Source organism: Antechinus flavipes, chromosome 3 (assembly GCF_016432865.1).
Source record: "Antechinus flavipes isolate AdamAnt ecotype Samford, QLD, Australia chromosome 3, AdamAnt_v2, whole genome shotgun sequence".
Lineage (NCBI taxonomy): Eukaryota > Metazoa > Chordata > Mammalia > Dasyuromorphia > Dasyuridae > Antechinus > Antechinus flavipes.
This window is the reverse complement of record NC_067400.1, coordinates 470,501,179-470,524,655: the sequence shown is the minus strand read 5'-3', so window position 1 is coordinate 470,524,655 and position 23,477 is coordinate 470,501,179. Positions and strand designations below refer to the sequence as shown.

General features: G+C 33.6%; 1 protein-coding gene across 3 annotated transcripts in view; it reads right to left on the bottom strand.

Annotated features, from left to right (window-relative positions):
- The window catches only part of OPCML (opioid binding protein/cell adhesion molecule like), a 1,494,059-nt gene that overhangs the window by 313,161 nt on the left and 1,157,421 nt on the right, over positions 1-23,477 (bottom strand). For all 3 annotated transcript variants that reach the window (XM_051986652.1, XM_051986651.1, XM_051986650.1), the window contains one exon: positions 11,703-11,935. In XM_051986652.1, the coding sequence (XP_051842612.1) occupies positions 11,703-11,935 (233 nt within the window). The remainder of the gene's footprint in view (positions 1-11,702; positions 11,936-23,477) is intronic.

Genomic DNA, 23,477 nt, shown 5'->3' with positions numbered 1-23,477 from the left:
GGGTTTGTGTAAGGAACTCAAATTGTGAGGGTGATGATGGTCTCCAATGTATTATATAAATTGATAGATTTATAATTTTATAGGGGAAAAGGATGTAGAATTAGAAGAATATGATCTAATCCAATCCCCTCATTTTACATATAAGAAAATTAGAGTTTAAGGGAGAAGTTGATGAATAGTTGACAACTGTCCATCTTTAAATAGTACATTGCCACCCCTTCCCATGGCAATGATGTATTAAGAAAATATCGGTTTGCCTGCAGTGATTTCCTGAATGACCTCTCAGCAAATACCCATGGACAATATCAGTTTGGACATGAAACAATGGACACTTCACTTTTTTATGCATTTCCACATTACTGCTTCCACATTTTGAGGATGGTTTATATAACTGCTCCATTTATTCAATTCCATGGGGGGAAAAAAGAAAGAAAGAAAGAAAGAAAAAAATTCCATGGCAAACAAGGACAATGACAGTTCTAGGTCCTGTACCTTTCTTCTCAACTTCTATATTTATCAAATGAATGAGATACCAGGTTCTAACACGTTCTTGGGAGTATGCAAAGAGCTTCAAAGAGAATTTCTTTCACAAAACAAGTTCAAATGTGCTCAAAGGCAGAGCTCTTAAATGAAGTTTTCACCAGGATGGCACAGAGTCAACACATGTTCAGGCCAAAACACATTTTCATTAGCCTTCTGTATATGCATTGGCCACACACCCCACTAGACAATATCACCTCTTCTTATTTCTAGAGCTAAGAGAGCAGCAGCATTTTTCTGTGGCATATTAATAAAAGCACAGAATGTTGTATCTGGAAAACACTTTAACAGTCATCTGGTCCAACCTACTCATTTTACAAATGAACAAACACAGGCCCAGTAAATTAAGTGACTTATCTGATATTAATTAGAACTTAGTTTTTCTGATTCCCTGTCTAGGGTTGTTACAGTCCCCACTGCTTTTTAAATCCATATTATTATAAAACAAAACAAAACAAAATCCATATTATTATAAAAGCAAAGCAACTTGGAAATTGGAGGAGAGGCTAACCATGTTAAATTTTACTTAGCATTTGAAAATGGATAGGAAATTAGAGGTCATTTAGTACAACCTCCTCATTTTATAGATGACTAAAGCATAATATCTTCTTAGTTCTATGCATATATTATTTTTAATGGTTGGGTTCAATTATGGTAGATGAAACAAAAGGAACAAGAATACTAGCTGGAAATAGAAAAAATTATGGAATAGGCATTCTACTTGCTTTTCCTAATTGTAATCATGTAAAATTGATCCCTGGACTACCTGGGGCTGGAATCAAGGTCCTTTGAAATTTTATCTATTTTCCCCTGAGCATAAGCTATGCTATGTAACAATTTCTAGAGAACTGACCAAACTGTTTCATAGGTCAACTTTTCCAGACAACATATTTGTTTTAAATAGGGTAATTCTGGAGAAAATATCTTAACTCATAGTGCTGAAAATATTATTGATAGAGATTCCAAGTACCCTCACGGGGCAAATGGTGGGATACCTGAGGACAAGTAGTGTTTTCCACCATACAAACAGAGCTATTTTCCATGTGGGAAACCCAAGCAGGGATAGGGATTTGAAGCTCCTTCAAAAGATCAAGGCAGCATAATAAGGTGAGAGTGGTCCAAATGTTAGGCTGAAAAGGTTATTAGAATGGTCACCATACTGAATTAATCAAAATGAAAATATGCCAAATGCACATATTCTGATGTACCTTTGGGCATCCAGTTTTGTAGGTTCCTAATCAATACTGTCCTGTTATTAACCAGTATTTTTAGAGTCTAGATCTTAAATATGCCTTTTACCTAAGCTTCCTACTGTTTGTTACCTTATGATAACTGAACTATTTTTCCTAGAACCATTACTTCCTTCTTATCCCTTACCTGTGAGCTATTAACATAGTAGATGCTTTTGCCCAGAACCAATTAACATCACAGTCAGTTCCAAGAAGGATACTAGGTAAGACTAAGAACACAATAGCATAGTCACACAGAAGACCTATATTTAGTAGGGTAAGGCCAGGTGAAAGAATTAATTAATTCATGCCCATAAGTCGCTACTTGCATGTGTGTGTACACATACACACACACACACACACACACACACACACACACATATATAAAATCACCACTAGATCCGTACCAATCTAAAAGAAATAAAACAGAGAGAAAAGACTATACCAATGTAAAAGAAATAGAACAGAGGAAAAAGCAAAGAGGAAGAAGGAGGGAACTTCAGGCACAAGGGACAGTCACTGTGGAGTGGGAAATTGAGACTTGGAGTTGGGAAAATGAGTATTACTGGATAGCAGAATATATGGAGAGAAGAAAAGTATAAGAAAACTACAAAAGTAGGAAGAGGTTAAGCTAAAAAGCACTTTAAAAATCAAACAGAAGATAATGTGTTTGATGCTGAAGGTGATAGGATGCTGCTGCAATTTATTGAATAGGTGAGGGCAATATGATCAGACTTACATTTTGGGAAAATTAATTTGACAGTTGAATGAAGAATGCAATGGGAAAGGCTGAGACTTGAGGCTAAGAGAACAACTGGCAAGCTATGTCAGTCATCCTAATTTTCTAGCACAAAGAATTAGGAAGTATGGAATGGATTTCTGAATCTTATAGACATCAGAGAAATAGTTAGGAATGTATCATTTCTAGCATTGACATAGTAGAGAGTTGAACCAGGTGTCAGGAGATGAGTAGAAATCCTAACATTAACACCTACTAATTCCTATGTCACCTTGGATAAGCCACATAATTGCTTTTAGCCTCTTATATTTTCATTTTTAAAAATCACAATTTATAAGAATTTTTCCTTGAACACTCCCAAGGATGATAAAAGACAGCAATGTAATCCCTCTCTATATATAATCAAGAGTTAAGTGATGTGATCTATGATGTGGGGTTTGTCATCAAATGATGGCAAGAACCAAAAGTTGGGGTTTGGTCATGTGAAGAATTTACGGTGGCCATTCTTTTTGGCAAAAGGTAGATTTATTTAGGGGAAAGGCATGAGGTTGGAGCATGCCCTTAGCTATCAGGCTAAATCCTGAAAGGGGCCTGGCATTCTAAAAGAGTTAATTATCTGTAAGGAGGAGAAATGGGGTTGGGAAGCAAAGTGGGATTAGGGGAGATACAACGTGGTGTGGGGGTGGGTGAGTGAGAGCTAAGGAGAAAGACACTATGAGGCAGAATGTCCATGGTGAGTTGTGAGTTGACCCAAAAGAAGGCAGCAGCAAAGCCAGAGGCCATAAATTCTTTTATAGGGAAATTTTGCCCTCAGGGTATTGCCTTAACTTGGGGTGGGACCAAAGAACTAAACTGATCTCCCTGAGCCTTCTTCCTGCTTGCCTGAAGGATTCATTTTTATCAATTTCTCTGGTAACCACACCTAACACTGAAGACTTCATCATTGTGTAATAGCAAAAAAAAAAAAACAAAAACAAAACTCAAAATTCAAAACCATAAGAGACAGAATAATCACTACCAATATAGGCAGAATAATGCTTACATATAGCTACTTCACAGGATTGTGAGCAAAGTGCTTTATAAACATTAAAGCCCTATGTGCAAGAGAGTTTTGCCATCCCTTAAAGCACTGTGTAATTTAAATATACCAATATGGTAATCACTATTAGAAACCATAAGATGGATTTAATGTAGAAGTCCTTTCTTTAGTTTTTTGATTCTCTAAGGGCCTTTGAATTTTCAGTAGTTACATTGGATAAAATGGTATCATTTGAAATGCACATCCCTAGAGGGTTTAGCTTAGGAGTAAATTAATTATCCTCTTCTTTGCCTCTCTCTTAGACTCTTTTTTTCTCTCTGAAATACTCTCTCACAATTCTCCCCTCCCTCTTCTCTCTTGCAGTTTCCAGATCTATTTTTCTTACCCCCCTCATCCATTTTCTTTTCTTGGTCTCTGTCCTACATTTCACTCTCCACCTGTGCCACAAACCACAATAACAAAGAGGAGAAGGTAAAAAAGAGAATTTGAAAAGCTCCTATTGATCTAGAAGAGAAATTTCTTTGAAATTTGGAGAGCATCTCCAAAGAGCCCTTACCTAGTACTGCTACAACCCACCAGTCTCTTTAATCTAGGTTTAAGGTCCATTGCCTGCCAAAAACATGTCCTTTTTAATACTTTACACACTTACTCATCACCTACACAACTTTGAGTCATCTTTTGTTCTTATCCCCTCAATAGATATTTCTATTTCTTTCATATATAGGGTGTCCAAAAAGTCTAGGTAAAGCTGTACTTTTCAGGACAAAATACCCAGAGATGGTGTTGGATAATGAGTAGAGAGCTGGTCTCAGAGTCAGGAAGATGAGGATTCAGTGCCTACTGCTGACATGTACTGACTGCATGATCCTGAGCCAATCATTTAATTTTTCAATGTCCCTCCAGGCAACTCTCAAACGTTCTAAAGTTTCTTGGTAGAGAGTCTCCTCCATGGGAGTTCACTGTAACAATAGTCTTCACTGTTCTAGATACCAACAATTGAAAGAGAGAGAGACAGAGAGACAGTCATAGAATCAAAGAGAGAGACAGAGACAGAGACAGAGAGAGACAGAAACAGAGAGACAGAGACAGAGAGACAGAGAGACAGAGAGAGACAGAGAAAGAGACAGAGACAGAGAGACAGAAAGAGACAGAGTCAGTCAGAGAATCAGAGAGAGAGAAAGAGAGAGAGAGAGAGAGAGAGAGAGAGAGAGAGAGAGAAGAAAGGAAAGAAGAATGAGAAATATGAAAAAACGTGCTGTATGTGTTTAGATGATAAAAGTTGGGATCTCCGTTGTGAATTCCTGGAAGTCAAAAACACTCATGATTGATATTCTGTACCCTGTGGATTTCTGGTTGGTCAGTTTTTTTCTGAACTTCCCATGACTCCATTTGGGATTTTTTTGGCAGAGACACTGGAGTGGTTTGCCACTTCCTTCTGCAAGAAGGTAAGTAAGAAGTATGTAAGTACTTCTTATAAGTAAACTGAGGTAAATAGCATTAAGCGACTTGCCCAATCACAACTATTAGGTGTCTGAAGTCAAATTTGGACTCAGGAAGAGTCAGTCTTCCAGGGCCTGGCATGTGACAGGTGGCACTGTGCCACCTAGTTGCCCATAAGCCCTGTGGATATTCAGGGTGTACTTATTTATTATCTAACAAACTAAAACACTTTGGTCTGGGTTCTGAAAGCATTTTGTGCTGCTGTGTCAAGCATGATGTCATATAGAAAATAGTTGAAAGAAACAAAAGAGTAATTCTGTACCGTTTGGGATCTTAAAATGGGTGAAAAAAATCTCATGATGTATGAAGCGAGTCTGATGGGCAAACACTCTGTCAACCATTTCTGTTACACAAGAAATCTACAGTGACAGTCATTTCATTGAGGGCTGGTAGGAGAGAAAAAATAGCTGTTCAAGAGCTCATCACTTCAGTCACTGCTTTGGGAAGAAATTTTTGAATAAGTAGGCCTTGGTTGACTATTTCTGCTCCTTTCAACTACTATTCCTATTTCTTTTTTTTTTTTCCTTTCACAGCAAAATTTCTAGATCAAGAATATTGTTTTTTTGTTTTTGTTTTTTCTTTAAACCACATATTCCTTTCTTTACCCTCTGCTATCTGGTTCACAGTACTTTTTACTTCACTGAAACTCCTTTCTGACTCCTTTCTAGCTATAACAAACCATTTCATATTCATTCTCATGCTCATCCATCTACCTAATACAGTTAGGGTTATTGATCAACTATTTCTCAAAACATTTTTGGTCATGTTTCTGACTCTTTCCCCACTCCTATCTACTATTCTTTTTCTGTCTACTTTATTGTTTCTATTTCTTATCTTATTTTTCCCTCTTACCAACAAGACTTAACATTCACAAAAGTCAATTCTTAACCCTCTGCTCTTATTTACCTGTGCTAGGTCCTTGAAAGTTCAATCACATTTATAGCTTAAAGTTGATTATCATATGATTTTGTTGCTCTTAATATCTATTATCTCAATGGTGATCATTTTCAAGCTGACACTTTGCAATGTTTAACTTTCACCTTCTCACTACCTTCTCATGACCAGTCATACCACTGTCCAATGTTACTTCAAATTTAATATGCCTAAAACTAGAATAATCATTTTCTCTTTCATATGATTCTCTATTGTCTTTCTCTTTGCAGGCAAGGGACCTTCCACATATTCTCAAATTAAACAAATTAAATTAAGTACTTATTAACAATTTGAGTGTTATAAATATCTCTCTCTTAAGACTGGTATGTATAATCTAATTTCTCCATTACAATATCTCTTAGATGTGACGATTTGTTTTCATTTCATATTTAACTCACATTATAACAATCTCATTGTTGGGTGACTAAAATATCATCATGGCTGGTCACTCTGAGTCCCAATTTTCCTCTTTTCTAGTATTTTCTCTACAAACTATTTCCTGGTTGGTTTTTGTTTATTTGTTTTTAAATTTTGATATCCATGATATTAGGAATGAAGACAACTGTATGAAATCAAATACCATTCTCCAATGGGCAAGTATTTAAAAAATATAGGAGCTAAAATCTTTCAAAAGAAGAAATTAAAACAGTCATAATAAACAGTGTTCAAAACAAGCTGATTTTAGAAAGTTCTGGAAAGATTTACATGAACTGCTGCTGTGCGAAAGAAGCAGAACCAAGAATACACTGTACACAATAACAGCAAAAATGTGTGAGGATCAACTATGAAAAACTTGGTTCTTCTCAGTAGTTCAGTGATTCAAAGCAATCCCAACAGACTTTAGACAGAAAATGCCATCTGCATCCAGAAAAAGAACTAAGTAGACTAAATGTAAATCAACACATGTTATGTTCATTTCTTTTTTCTGTTTTTTTTTTTTTTTTAAATCTCTTCCATGGTTATTCCCTTTTTGCTCTGATTTTTCTATTCTAACATGATTCATAAAGCAATGTGTGTTAAAAGTAAATTTAAAAAAAGAAAAAAATAAATGGATGCTGCTCCAAATCACTAATAATAAAGGAAATATCAATTGAAATAAATGACATTTAATCTTGCATCCTTAAATTTAGTAAAAATAACAAAAGAGATGAAAAAGTCAGTATTCTGGGGGCTGAAAATGTGCACAAACATTCTTTTTTGGTAGAGTTGTAAATTTGTTTGACCATTATAGAAAATAATTTATAATTAGGCTAAAACATGACTAATAAATCCATATTCTTTGAACCAGAAATATCACTATTAGGCATATTGTGAAAGGAAGTCAAAGATAGAAATAAAAATATGAATAGCAACACTTTCTGTAGTTGCAAAGAACTAGAAACAAATAAATGTTCATTGTACGGGAATGACTAAACAAATTGTGGTACACAAATGTAATGAAATATTAATGTACCTTAAGAAATGTAAATATGAAGAATTCAAAGAATAATATTAAGGGAAGAATGGGAACTGATTTAGACTGAAGTAAGCAGAATCAGAAAAACAATATATATCCTGTCTACAATAATGTAAATAGAAGGAATTAAAAAAATGTATACTATATAATGAGCACCAGCGAAGAGCTAGAAAAAAATGCAGCTCTTTCTTTAAATATGTGGGATCTATGGGTGTGGAACAGTTTATATTGTCAGACTTGCTTAATTAACATGTTGGTTAGTTTTTCTCACCTAACTTTTTCCTACTTCTTTTTCATTCTTTGTTACAGTATAGTTCACTAAATAAGGAGAAAGGAATCTACCCAGCAATGTGACAAAAATATAATTATGTGTGTGTGTATATATATATATATATATATATATATATATATATATATACACATATATATGTATATATATATAAACTACATATATTATACATATATACATTAACATGTATGTGTGTATATATACATTTTTAAAAATTCTACCCAATATGAATCCATGATGTCCATATTTTTTCTTTGATTTCCAGAAGCCTAAGCATTTAAGTATATAATTCACAGCATAATCATACACATGCTTCCACAATGTTTTGCATCTATTCTTTAGTCCCTATATATTTGCATATTATGTATTATCTACCCAGTTAAATTAGAAATTTCTAGAAGGCAAGAAGAATGTCTTCCATTTTCTTAGTGTTTCCTATAGAAACTGAATATAAGATTATATATATATATATATATATATGCATTCAAAAGGCATTTAGTAGATGTTTTCTAAATAGATGAGTAAATATTTGGAGAGACCTTTTAGTAAAAGGCACACTTTAATTAAAAAAAAAAAAAACCTTTTCTCTCACCAAAAAAGACCTGAAATTTTTTCTATCATATATGTGGCAAAAATCACTTCATACAACAGAAAGGACAATCTTTTGAGGTTAGAGATGAAGCATCTGTCAGATGCACATATTATAGAAATACAGAATAACAGAGAAAATGACAAACTTGGAATTTTCTCCCTTTTCTGAAGATAGCCAATTGGCTGAAATAAGGAGATACTAATGTTTCCACATGCACAGAAGATAAACATGAGCTTTTTTAAACAGACAAGTCACAGCTCAGAAATTTTTCAGTTTTTCTCATTGAAAAATCAATAGCCATCAGCAGTTTGAAATTAAAGGAAAGATTAGGCCCCAGTTTTATACATGCCTTATTGTATTCCAAAAGCTTTCTACTCAGTCAGATAAATCTTCTTTAAGAGGATTAGGAAAGTTTCATTATCTTTATCTAACCTGAACTAACACTAACTCTGAAAAATTAATCTATAGACTGGACAAAAGCCTATAGCTGTTGTGAAGAAACAGTGCTCTCAAGTTCCTTTCTAATTGAGCAGTGGGGTCTCTTTGCTTCCAACCACTAGAAATCCAATTGGTTTCCAATGAAAGAATAAGTCACCCTTTGTCAGCCAAGAGAACCTACAATCCAGTCTCCTTGGGTCTCCTTCCTCTAACCTCTCAACAGTAATATGGAAAAGGTGACAGGTTGGTCTGAAAAAGGTTCCCAGTGGCCTTCCTTATCTTGCCTTTTATAAGTACTTAGGTACTTTGACGAAGTACCTCAAATATGCTCAGGTTATAAGGATCCATTGGGTTGAACCCAGGAGACTGTGAACAGTGAGCATTTAAAAAAAAAAAAAAATCCATCATTATCCATTTACCTTTCTTGTGAGCTAGGCTCTGGCCCAAATGCTCCATATTCCACGGGGAAATATCTGGTCTCCCACTTCCCAACTCAAATATTTCTTGAACAGGGCAAGAAAGAACATCATTCACTTATGCTCCACAAGTGGCCCATATTTTAGCCCATATTTACTCTGACACACTCATATGATCTGTCTTATTTCCTAAAAAGTGGTAACCTTGTTCCATTTGAACTTGTTCCTGTATGGTGCCTGACACTTCTTTTTATTCCAGCGCCACATTTCCTGAATTTGAAGATAATTTTGTTGTCAAGACCACTGAGGTGCCATTGACACATCACTTCCAATTCTGAGACTTTTCAGTTTCTCTGGAACACAGCCCAGGTGGCAGGTGGGGCAGTGAAAACTCAGACAACCTTGTTTTTTATATTTTTCAAAAACTTTCAAGAAACTGAAACTTATTTCAGCTAGCTGTCCTTACCAAGTCCTTCTCCCATTTTCTAAGAGAGTACATTAAGTACCATCAGTTTATAGACAGGCAGTCATGCTTTCCATGAGGGCCTAGTCCCATTTCTTCTCATGACATAAAATTGACCCATGTTCTTGAAGCTTTGGCACTCAAATTTTAATAGGTCTTGCCAAGCTTCAAAGACTTAAAGAATCAAAGAAATGGATTATATTTCTTATTTTATATAAATCAACTTATCTACTGTTGGAGAAAGTCATCACCAGAAGCTTGAGCCCCAGATAACAATATTTTTGACCAGATCAACTTATGAAGTATCATCTATTAAGGTGGAAAGGTCTGTGATTTGCAGTAATGGAAAAAATACCCATACTGCTGAAATCACAACTTTTTTCCCCTAGTAGAGAGGAAAATAATCTAGTAACAGTAAATAAATAAGTTTATCATGGTATTTTTTCTAGTTTGAGTTTATGAAGAGAATGTATGAAAAGCAGAGTATTTAAGCTGTTGCTATACAATATGTTTTAGGGTCTGTGGAAAGATAAGTACTATAAAGAATATATTGGAATAATTCTGTAAGAAAAATAAGCACACATCAAAAGAAATATTGTAAAGATTTGCTGAAATGTATCATCAAACAGGAAGGATCAAAGTATCATAGATTAGAATCTGAAGGGACCTTAAGAGGCTATTGAGTCAAACTCCCTCTTTTTTACACATGAGATAACTGAGGCACAGAAAGATTGACTGACTTTCCCAGAGTCATAAAAGTCTAAGGGGGAAATTTATACATAAGTCTTCTATATTCTAGGCATAATTAGGAATTTGGAAACAAAAACAGCCAACTAATTATCAAGGCACACAATCATTAGATTTTGGAATCAATCAGGAGCTTAAGACACAAAAATACTGAAATACACAAACACACACACATACACACATATATAATATGATTTGTGAAAAAAACCTAAATTAAAAAAAAAGATTAATTTTTCTGGATGTAGTCTTCCTTTTGTCCAGTTCTCAAACATCATATTCACAATTTCTCTTGCCAGCAAATCTTTAACATTATGATCTGATACAAGATTACTGTGAGGGTACTTCTTCATCACTATTGTTTTTACAAAGGCACTCTTAAATTTGAAAGTGGATATATGTGTTTATCTCATTTTAGGAGGCAGTTAGATGGCTCAGTACATAGAGCATTGGGCCTAGAATCAGGATTTGAATCCAAATCTGGCCTCGGATATTAGTTATGGGACACTGGGCAAGTCACTTAACTCTGCTTTAATCCACTGGAAAAGGAAATGGCAAATCACTCCAGTATCTTTGTCACAAAAACCCCATGCAGTCAGGAAGAATCATACATGACTGAATGTCTGAACAAGAACAGTTATACTACTTAAAATTAATTTAGCTTTATGAAAAAAAAGGAATGGATGAATATGGATTCATTAATTTCTTTTCTTCTTAGATCTTAAATTGATCTCAAGGATAGACCAGAAAGTAGTTAAAACTGATGTCTGTTATGGGGTTAGACTTTTTCTGAAAATTGGAAGAAAATCTTTTGATGAATTCTAGTAGCTAATGGATCTACTATACATGAAGTGGTAACATAAGCAGAAGGACCTTATATATACCCTTGATTAACTTAGATATTTGTACTTTTGAATATAACACATCATAGAAATTTCTTGAAGGTGAAGAACATATTTGTCTTTAATATGTACTTCCAAGAACATAACAAAGTCATGTACACACTGGGAACCTAAATAACATTTGCCAATGACCTGGTTTAGTAGATTGCAAAGATGGAAAATATGAATAGATAAAATGACAGCCTTCTGATTTGACACCAAGGCAAAAATAGAACCAAGTAGAAATATTTGACTCAGGGTCATTTGATGAGGTGGAAGCTAGGAATACTAGAGAAAGGTTTTAAGACTTGGATTTTCTAGATATTCATAGAGAATTTTTTTTCTTTATACAAATAGTAAGAGATATCAATCTCCCCCATCCCAAGTATCAGCTATGATAGTCAAGAACTTATATAACAGTCTTGGACAATGGTAAAACTTACCTTGTACTATGAGATGGACCCTAGAGGTTTTCGGATGATTGTCCGTCTGTACAGAGCAGGTGTATGGGCCTTCATCATATACATCCACATCTTGGATCATGATGCTGTACTGGGTTTTTGTGTTGGCCACGATGACCACACGAGGGTCTATGGACCACTTGTCATTTCCAGCATAGAGAATCGTGCTGCGGTTTAGCCAGGCTACCCTTGTAACCCGGGCATCTACAGTACACCTGATAATGGAAAGAGAGACACAGAGAGAAGGACAGCAAGAGTGAGAGCAAAAGTGAAAGAGAGAGAGAGAGAGAGAGAGAGAGAGAGAGAGAGAGAGAGAGAGAGAGAGGGGTAGAGAGAGAGAGAGAGAAATTAGGATCAGAATCATTGGTTCAGAAAGAGTAATTTCAATTTAAGAATATATTCACTTCTGGATTATGCTTGCTAATAGAGGGATATGTTACCATGGATTCCCCAAAATAGTAGATTTTTTTTAAAGACTCCATTCAGTTTATACAGCATTTTGTTTTGTCCAATTCATCTTTGTTTCCTATCCCCCTCCCAGCTGATGTTGCAATTAGTTTTCAACTTCTGAGCATCTGATGCTACTCAATGGCCAACCAAACTATGTTAGCCATGTTTGGAACTCAGGACCTTGACTTCAAATCCAGATTGAATCTATTTTGCTTCTGACTTGCTCAGTGCAAATCAATTCTCTCTCTTGTCTAAACTCCCCCAAAACTTAAAATATCATAATCGCCCTCACAGGATATTATGAAGAAATAAAAGAAATATATTCATGGTAACAGATCCTAAACTTCTAGAAATGGATTCAAATTAAGATCTTTTAAATCTAAGATGAAAGGCACCATGGCACAACAGCTAGAATGATGGACAGGGGAATTAAGAAATGGCTTCAAATCCTGCCTTTGATATTGCTAAGTAGCAGACTTGGGATTCAAATACAGATATTGATTTTACATATCACAGTTTTTTCATTATATAACTCGATTATACATCTACATATTCAATCTATAATATAATGTTACAATACATAATAATAAAAGAAGAAACAGTTCTTTTTTGTTCTGCCATTTAAAAGTTCTGCCATTTTGGGTAAAACAAACAAAACAATCATGGCAGCTATTTAAGTGTTCAGGATAGGTAAGAGTAGAAGAATTATGGCCAATTGTGGCAAATTATTCCATCTTCCTACTCCTACCCTTAAGATATCATATACTTTCAAGTTTCAATATCAATTGAAAGTGAAGGTAATTTCTACTTACTTATTCTCTCATCCTACTCAAGTTTGTAAACACAAATAACATTCATTTTCTATTTAGCTTATTCCTTCAAAGAGGAACAGTCGAAAGAAGTTACAAGTAAACATTTTTATTACCAATTACTTCAAGGCTGTTCTAAGACAAAACTGTCAAGTGGAAGGATTACTTTTTGAATGACAAGACTCCTTTTTGTGTACACTTTTATCCTTCTATCCATATACTATTCATCACTTTGTAATGCAACATCACTAAGAATATATTGATAAATGATTAATAACTAGCTGGGGTGGGGCATGCATTACATATAAGGCACAAATTTATGTTTAATCTGTGTTATTAATATTTTCCTATAACATCGTAATCTAGAAATCAGCAACAACAAATCAAGTACAAACTTGTAGCCTTTGTATATTTCTGAGATATAATGTTTGCAACATTTTAGTTTTACTTTCAGTTCTAAATCCTCTCTATACAGTCCTTGTCATACTAAGAAGACAAAAATATTATATTCACTATACATAGGAAGTCATGCAAAACATATTTCTCTATTAGTTATATGCCATCCAAAACCCCAAGAAAAATATGTTTCAATTCATTCTCTGAATCTAGAGGTGGATTCTAGAGGTGGATATCATTTACACTGTAGTCCTTTGGAATTTATGATAAATCATTATGTTGATCAGAATTACTAAATTTTCATAGTTGATTATCCTTACAATATTGCTATAGCTACAACTGTTAGATTGTTTTCCTGGTTCTGCTCATTTTACTTTGCACCAATTCATGTAAAGTCTTTCCAGGTTTTTCTGAAAATTCTCTTTCATAATTTCTAACAGTACAATAGTATTCCATCATATTTGTATACTATAACTTATTATACCATTCCCTGAACTTGTAGATACCTCCTTATTTTTCAATTTTTGCCATCACAAAAATGAATTGTTATATTTTCACAATATGAACCCTTATCTTTTATCTTTGATCTCCTTAGGTTATAAACCTAGTAGCAGTATTGCCAGGTACATTTTTTATAGCTCTTTGGGCATAGTGCCAAATTTTCCTGCAGAATGGTCAGACTGTGCATTAGTGTAGTCATTTTTCCTATATCTTCTCCAGCATATGTCATTTTAGTCTTTTTCTACCATTTTAGTCAATTTGATAGGTGTATAAGTCTTACTTCAGAACTATTTTTATATGACTATCAATAGTTTTGATTTCTTCCTCTGACATATTCTTAGATCATTTTTAAATAGAATGTTTTCTATTTTTATAAATTTGACTCATTTATCTACATATTTGAGAAATGAGACCTTTATGAATGAAACTTGTTATAATCTCCCCCCTCTCCCCAGTTTCTTCCTTTCTTCTAATTTTGTCTGTATTGGTTTATTTGTGCAAAAGTTTTTAATTTTATATAAATCCATATTATCCATCTTACCTTTTCTGAACCAACCTACTATTTGGTCATTAATTCTTCCCCATCCAGACATCTGACATCTGCTCAGTGAACTGGGATCTCTAGGTTTATCAAATTCTAGGTTACTGTATTTACTTCTATACAAAATCTACCTAATATATTCCACTGACAAATCATTCTATTTCTTATTCAGCATCAAATTATTTTCATAATTACAGCTTGGAATTATGGTTTGAGATTTGGTTCTGTTAGACTTACTCATTTCTTCACTTTAAAAAAAAATGATTTCTTTGATCTGTTCCTCCAAGTGAATTTTGTTATTATTTTTTATCACTAGCTATAAAGAAAATCTTGGTAGATTTATTGGTATTGTCATTGATTAAATTATTTCAAGCCACATTGTCTTTTCTTTCATCATATTGGCTCAGTCTACACATGAACAATTTGTATTTCTCTGATTAACATGGTAGAGTGAAGCCAGGGAATGCTTCAGCTCTCCCACCTTCCTTCTATATGAAACTAAGCCTCTGAACAGAGTCTGATGGAAACCATTTTCCCACTCAATAATGATTAGAAAAACTTCAAGAAGGTCAATCTCACTGGGTGAGACACAAGGGTGTTCAGCCTAGCTAATATGAAGTCTGGGAAGCCCAGTTAGAAGATCTTAAACACAGCAGATCAGCAACTGAGACCCTCGGTACTGCTTCAATAGAGGAGCAGACCAGTGAGACAGCCTCCAGTCACAGCTAAGCAAGTAAATTTTGGAAAATCAGGGTGTTTCTTGTAATGGGCAAGCAAAGATACCCTCTGCAAGCACAAGGGGCCCCTGTGCCCAAAGTCAAAACTCAGAGCAGCACAGCTTGGGACAACCACCCTTTTTATTTCAGGAGCAGACCTTGACCATAAAAGTAAAAAAAGAAAAGAGGAAATATCAAAAGAAAAGGAAAGAAAATGAGCAAGAAATGGAAAAGAACCTTGACCATAGAAAGGTGACAGGACAAACCAAAATACAACTCAGATGAGGACAACATAGACAAAATCTCAAGGAGTAATATGAATTGGTCTCAAGCCCAAAGAGGATTCTTGAAAATGCTCATAAAAGACTTTAAAAGGCAAATAAGAGAGATAGAAGAAAAATGAGGAAAGAAATGAGAAGTATGCAAGAGAGAGTCAACAGTTTGGCAAAGGAAGGCAATTCCTTAAAATATATAATAGGCCAATGCAAAAATCACTGAAGGAAACAATACCGTAAAAAGTGGAATTAATCAAATGGAAAAAGAGATACAAAAGCTAATTGAAGAAAATCAAAGGTTAAAAACTAGAACAGGGCAAATGGAAGCTATGACTCAAAGGAAAAGATAGTGATAAATGTTGGAGAAGATGTGGGAAAACTGGGACACTAATACATTGTTGTTGGAGTTGTGAAAGGATCCAACCATTCTGGAGAGCAATTTGGAACTATGCCCAAATGGTTATCAAACTTATACCCTTTGACCAAGAAATGCCATTACTGGGTCTGTATCCCAAAGAAATCTAAAAGAAGGGAAATGCAAAAATATTTCTAGCAGCTCTTTTTGTTGTAGTAAAGAATTGGAAAATGATTAGATGCCCATCAAATGGGGAATGGCTGTATACATTGGGGCATGAAGATAATAGAATATTATTGTTCCATAAAAAATGATGAACAAGCTGATTTTAGAAAGGCCTGGAAAGATTTACATGAACTGATGCTGAGTGAAACAAGCAGAAGCAGGAATATATTGTACACAACAGCAAGAATATGCAATGATCAAATATGAAAGACTTGGTTCTTCTAAGTAGGTCAGTGATCCAAAGCAATCCCAATAGACTTTGGACAGAAAATGCCATCTGCATCTAGAAAAAGACCTAAGGAGACTGTATGTAAATCAACACATACTGTGTTTACTTCTGTTTTCTGCCTTTTTTTCCTCCTCTCCCATGCTTTTTTTTTCCCTTTTCCTCTGATTTTTCTCTGCCAACATGATTCATAAAGCAATGTGTATTAAAAACAAAGAAACAAACGAAAAAGAACAAAAGAAAGAAAAATTATTTTTCTGATTACTTAGCCCTAGTAGAGCATTTTAAAATTGTGTTTATGTCGTTACTGTGTGTGTCTTGGCAGATAGACTCCCAAAGATTTTATACTATCTGCAATTATTTTAAATAGAATTTCTCTTTCTGTCTCTCTCCTTGCATTTGTTGATACTATATATAATGATTTCTATGGGGTTATTTTATAACCTGCAATTCACTGTTTTGACAAAATTTTTAGTTGACTCCCTAGGGTTCTCTAAATATACCATCAAATCATCTGTAAAGTGGTAGTTTTATTATCTCATTGCCTATCTTTTTTTTCTTTTCATTTTCTTTTCTTGACTTATTATTGTAGCTAGTATTTTTAGTAAAACAATAAATACTAACAAGGATAATAGACATCTTTGTATCATCCCTGATCTTAATGGGAAGCCTTCTAGTTTATCTAAATGATTATAGATAATGTTTTCTTTTGCTTTTAGAGAAATATTTCTTATCATTTTTAAGAACTACTCCATTTATTCTTTGCTTCCCATTGTTTTTAATTGGAATGGAGGGTGTATTTTATCAAAAGCTTTTTCTGCATATATTTATATAAACAGAATTGGTAATTTTATTTGTTATTGATATGGTTAATTGTATTTCTGATTTCCTAAAACTGCATTAGTCCTGCATTCCTGGAATAGAACCAAGTTGTTCATAGTGCATTGTATTTTGAAATATTGCTATAATTTCTTTGCTAATATTCTATTAAAATTTTCTTTGTATTAGTGTTCATCAAGAAGATTTGCCTCTATTTTTCTTATTCTATATTTTGCTCTTTCTGGTTAAAGTATCAAAATCATATTTATGTCAATGAAGGGATTTGGTAGGCTTCTTAATTACCTAGTTTTCTCTGAATAGTTAAAAAATGCTAAAAATTAAATATTTTTCAAATGTATGGCAGAATTTGTTTATAAATACATTCAATGTTAGTTTCACACCCCTCTCTAATTTCAGGAACTTATTGTTCCTTCCTTCCTTTGTTCCTTCCTCTCTCTCTCTCTCTCTCTCTCTCTCTCTCTCTCTCTCTCTCTCCTTTATTTCTCTCCCCTCTCCCTCTCTCCCCTTCTCTTTCTCTGTCTCTTTTCTTCTTTTTGTTTGGGGAGGGGTAGGATAATTTAAATATTCTATTTCCTTTTCTGTTAATCCGAGCAATTTATATATTTTTGGCCAATATTCATCCATTTTATTTACATTGTCAGTTTTTTTGGTACATAATTGAACAAAATAGCTTCTAATTGTTTTAATTTCATCTTCATCAATTGTTCATTCAGCCTTTTAATTTTTGAGATTGGTAATTTGATTTTCTTCTTTCTTTAGAAAAATCAAATTAGTCAATGATTTATCTATTTTTCCCCACAAAATTAGTTTTTTTAAGGTTTTTTTAAACTTTTAATTTTATTAATCTCTCCTTTGATTTTCAGAATTTATATATTGATTTTAATGAGAGGTTGTTAAATTGTTCTCTTACAAGGTTTTTTAAAAATTTTATGTCCATATATTTAATTTTTTTGTTTTTTTGCACTTAAGATTATTTTATTTTTTCCAATTATGTGTAAAGATGGTTTTAAACATTAATTTTTGTTAAGATTTTGAGTTTTTTCTCTTATATCCCTTCCCTTCTCTTCTCCAGGACAGCAAGCAATCTGACATAGGTTATATATATACACAATCCTGGTTAAGCATATTTTCACATTAGTCATGTTGTAGAGGAAGAATTAGAACAAAAAGATAAAACCACAAGAACAAAAACAAAGTGAAAATAGTACTCTTCAATCTGCATTCATACTCTAATCCTATCTCTGGATGTGAATAGTAGCATTTTAGTCATCAGTCTTTTGGACTTTTTTTGCTAAGGGCTTTATTGCTGAGAAGGGCTAAACTTATCAGATTGATCATAGTACAATGTTGCTATTATTGTATATACAATGTTCTCCTGGTTCTACTCACTTTTTTCAGCATCAGTTCATATAAATCTTTCCAGGTTTTTCTGAAATCTGCCTGCTCATCGTTTCTTATAGAACAACAGTATTCCACTATGTTCATATGCCACAACTTGTTCTGCCCTTCCCCAACTGATGGGAATCCCCACAATTCTCAATTCTTTCCCATTACAAAAAGAGTTGTTATAAATACTTTTTTGCATGTGTTTTTCCCTCTGTTCTCTCTCTCTTGATATAAATGTTTGAAATATAAAATTCCCTTAAATATTTCTTTGGCATTATTATTATCTTTAATGAAACTACTGCATCTATGATTTATTCTCTAACCTCATTTTTAGCTTTAGATTACTTAGTTTCCAATTAATTTTTATTCTATGATTCTGAAGTCATTTACAGAATATAATTTTCATTTCATTAATGATCCAAAAAGTGTACATTTAACATTTGTGCTTTTTCTATATTTATATCTCTAGTTGCATGGCCAATTTTTTTGTGTGTGTATGATGGTGCCACATATACCTGTGAATAAAATATGCCCTATTCTGTTCACATTTGATATCCCTCAGATGTCTATTATATCAAACTTTTCTAAAATTCTAGTCTTCTTAACTTTTTTCTTGTTTATTTTATGATTAGATGTATTTAATTCTGAGAAAAACAAATTGAGATGCCCTACTAGTATAATTTTACCACCTATTTCCTTCTTTAATTCATTTAATTTTTCCTTTAAGAATTGGGATACTATGCCATTTAGTGTATATATGTTCAATATTGATATTAATTCATTGTCTGTGGTATTTTTTAACAAAATGTTGTTTCCCTTCATTATCTCTTTTAATAATACTTACATTTCTGTTTTTGCTTTGTCTGAGATCAATTGCTACTTCCATCTTTTTCATTTCAGCTAAAGCATAATAGCTTCTATTCCAGCCCCTTATTTTAAAATATGTATTTATCTATTTCAGGTATGTCTCTTGTAATAAATATATTAGATTCAGCTTTCTAATACATTCTATTAACCTTTATTTTATGACTTCATCCCATTTAGAGATATGATTGTTACTTATTTCACTTCATTCTATTTTCTTCTATCTATCCTTCTCTCTCTCTCTCTCTCTCTCTCTCTCTCTCTCTCTCTCTCTCTCTCTCTCTTTTTAACTTGTTTACTCCTCAAAAGTCTGTTCTGTTTCTGGCCATTGCTTTCTTTAATCTATCTTTCTTTTTATGTCCTCCTTTGTTTTAATCTCTCTGCTTATTTTTCTATTGGATAAGATGAATTTCTATGCCAGAGTGTTGGTGAAAATATTCTTCCCTCTTTGAACCAGTTTAGATGAGAGTGAGATTTAAGAATTCCTGATCCATTTCATTTTACCTTCCCCTTCCCTTTAAAGACTCTTCTTGAATTTTATGTGTCATTTTTATGTGACATTTATGTGACATTATTTCCCCTTATACTTTTCTCCTTTTTTTCTTCTCCCAGTGCATCCTGTTCTCATCCCACTTTCACTTTTTTTTTTCTTTTAAGATCATACCAACAAAATAGGCTCACACATATCCTCTCTACATATGTAGACTCTAACAGCTTCACTGATGATAAAAGCTTTTAGATGTTGCATGTATCATCTTCTTATTTAGGAATACAAAAAAGTTTAATCTTAAAAAATTTCTTATGATTTCTCACTCAAGTGTTTACCCTTTTATCCTACTCTTGATCCAGATACTATATTTGAATATTAAGATTTCTCTTCAATTTTGATCTTTTCATCAGGAATTCTTAAAAGTCTTATATCTCATTAAATGTCCTCACCCTCCCTAAAGAATTATACTTCATTTTGTGAGGTAGGTTTTGCTTGGTTGTAATCTTAGTTCTTTTCCTTCCAGAATATCATTTTTCCAAGTTCCATACTTCTTTTAGTGGTAGCTGCTAAATATTGTGTGATCCTTACAGTGACTTCATGTTACCTGAATTATTTCTTTCTGGCTGCTTGCAACTTTTTCTCATTGACTTGGAAGCATTGAAATTTGGCTACAATGTTCAATGAGTTTTCATTTTGGATTTCTTTCCAGAGGATCAACAGATTTTTTTTCAGTTTCTTGTTTTCCTTCTGGTTCTAAAAGTTTGGGGCAATTTTTGTTTATAATATCTTGAATATTATGTCCAGGTTATTTGACTATGACTTCCAGATAGTAAAATAATTCTTAAATTAGCTTTCTTTGATCTTTTTTCCAGGTTGTTTTCAAGTGTTTTTCCTATGTAATGTTTTACATTTTCTTCTATTTCCCCCCCCAATCTTTGGACTGTATTTTATTGCTTCTTGCTATTGCATGGGGTCACTTGGCTTCCACTTGACCAATCCTAAATTTTAGTGAGTTTCTTCAGTGAGCTTTTGTAGATATTTGTAATGGGCTGAAGATCGAGTTGATGCACTAAGGTCCCAAGCATGTGAGGCTAAATAGTAATTGGACCATACTCTATTAATATATATATATATATATATATATATTTGGAGAAAGAATGGCTCCTGCCTACTCCTTTTCGGTGCTTTCACCTCCTTTCCTGAGAAGTCAGGGAGAGTGTGATCACCTCCCCTTGGGGGCTCTGACCTCCCTGAGAGGTCAGGGATGGCATGACCACCTGTGTTCTAAAACAAAAGAAAGCGGGAGATGTAAGGGGCTGAGGCTCAAGTTGATGCACTGAGGTCCCAAACACGTGAGGCTAAATAGTAATTGGACCATACTCTATAATATATATACTTGGAGAAAGAATGGCCCCTGCCCACTCTTTGTGCAAGTCCTGATGTGTTGTATAGGAAATGACGATTTTGGTGGGTAGAGGCAGGGGAGTGGAAAGGGAAGCGAAAAGAGAGACTGCTGGCTGGTTTCTTGACACAGCTGCTCACATTGCTATCGTGACCCCCCCTTCACCTGCAATTGCCCTTCCCCTCTGCTGGCTGGCTTCCTGTCGCAGCTGCCCATATTGCTATCGCAATCCCCCTTCACCTCAAAAAGAATTAAGATTGAAGATTTTTCCTGACTTCCTGACTCTGGCTAATTTTAAATACATGGTCATCACAGATATTTTATTATTTCAATATTTTAATGCCTCTTTTATTATATGCTATTCATAATGTTCTCTTATTGATCTCCTTTTCTCCCCAAGTTTTCCTCTAGTATTTTTATTTTTTAAAATCTTTTTTACACTTTTAAAAATTTATTTTTTCAACTCTTCTAAGAATTCTTATTGGGCTTGAGATAAAATGACACTTTATTGAGCTTTTGCTTGTAGGTGTTTTAAAGTTATTCTTGTCCTCTGAGTTGTATCTTAAGTTTTCTTGTCACCAAAATACATTTTTTTTAAGTCAGATTTCTATTGTTGTTATTGTTTTATTATTTTTACAATTATTCCCTAACTTTGGACTTTATCTTAGAGGTAAGTTCTGCTCAATTCTCAGAGTAAGGGTGCAATGCTTGCCCTAATCTTCTAACTTGTATGACTTTCTGCTTTCACAGATAACTCTGAGTACCATAAATTTCAGGGCTTCCAAGGTGGTATGAGCTGAGCAGAATTCTTTTTTTTTTTCCTTCTGGTCTGTATTAGTCCTTATCGAGGTAGAGTCATTATTCTCTTGAGACTAGAACTACTTCTGTATATACTAGAGAACTGCAACTAGATAATAAGAAAATTATTAAATGATGTCCAGACCTACACCTAGTGCTAGGATATTGATCCTCTATAGTCTTTTTCTAACCAGATATTTACATCTCTTAAAATCCTTGGGTATTGGCTATTTCAATTATTGCTCAAATTTGATAGATTTTTAAAAGTAGTTTAGAGAAATACTTTGGAAGAACTCAGAAGAAATGCTCATTTGAACTTGCAATCTTGGCTCTGCCCCCACAATGATAAACTATCTTATGGTTCAAGTTTTTATACCACTGTACTCCTGAATAACACTATAATCTCTTTCCTTATTAAAACCCCCTTTCAGAGAAGGATCAAATATCTAGGGGTAAGGGTGAGATAGTTCCTCTCCCTGGGTATTTTTTATTTTAATAGAGGGTAAAGCTCTAATTTAGATCATTAAATAGTATTAAGAATCAGAAAAATTGAGTGGGAGAAAAAAATTGGTCAGGATAAGAGGGCTTCTTGGGGACCCAGAAGGCATATTATTTAGTGAATACTGAGGGGAGTAAAAATAATGTTGGTTTTAGAGTCACAAAATTTAGGTTTAAGTACCGAATATTCCACTCATTAGCTATGCAATCTTAGGTAAATCATTCAATATAACTGAGCCTCAGTATTTTCATTTGTAAAAAGGGACTGATAATACCTGCCTTTATCTAACAGGTTTATTTTAATATAAAATGAGGTCATAAATATGAAAGTGTTACACAACCTTAAAACATTATATATAAATGAAAATTCTCTTTATTATCTGAAATAACATCAGAAACAATAACATTAATGCCAAAAAAAATTATTAAGAATTATAATGATAATAATGCAAATTTTAGAAGAGACACTTGACCAAAAAAAAAAAAAATTGGATGGGACAAAGAATTTCTCTTAGTTCTTAGCATGTAACTGATAAAGGAACAACTAAATACTGGCTTTTTTTGGTTTGTGATTGGAATTTTGTTTCATGGTATAAAAAACTTTAAGAAAAAGATGGGGTTAGTGATTTTTTTTGTCTTTTTCCATCATTGTGGGGGCCCTCTGCTTGGCAGTGTAATAACAGGTAATAAAAAGTTCAAGGAAGATTTAAAAACTAAGTTTAAGTGGTCTTTTGAATCTAGCTTTGATTCCTAGTATTTAACGTCTTACCTTGAACCTTCATTGACAAAAAAGCCGGCGTTGAAGCTCAATCTGGGGCTACTGGGGAAGTTGGAGCTTAATGACACTACTAATTGATCAGATTTTCGGGGTTAATTTTTTTTTTTTTTTACAAATTGTTTAAGTCTCTATTTTTTCTCTTTCATCAAGCTTGTAGATAATGATATTCATGAATAATTCTGAAAATAGTTGTGATTTTAAAGCCCC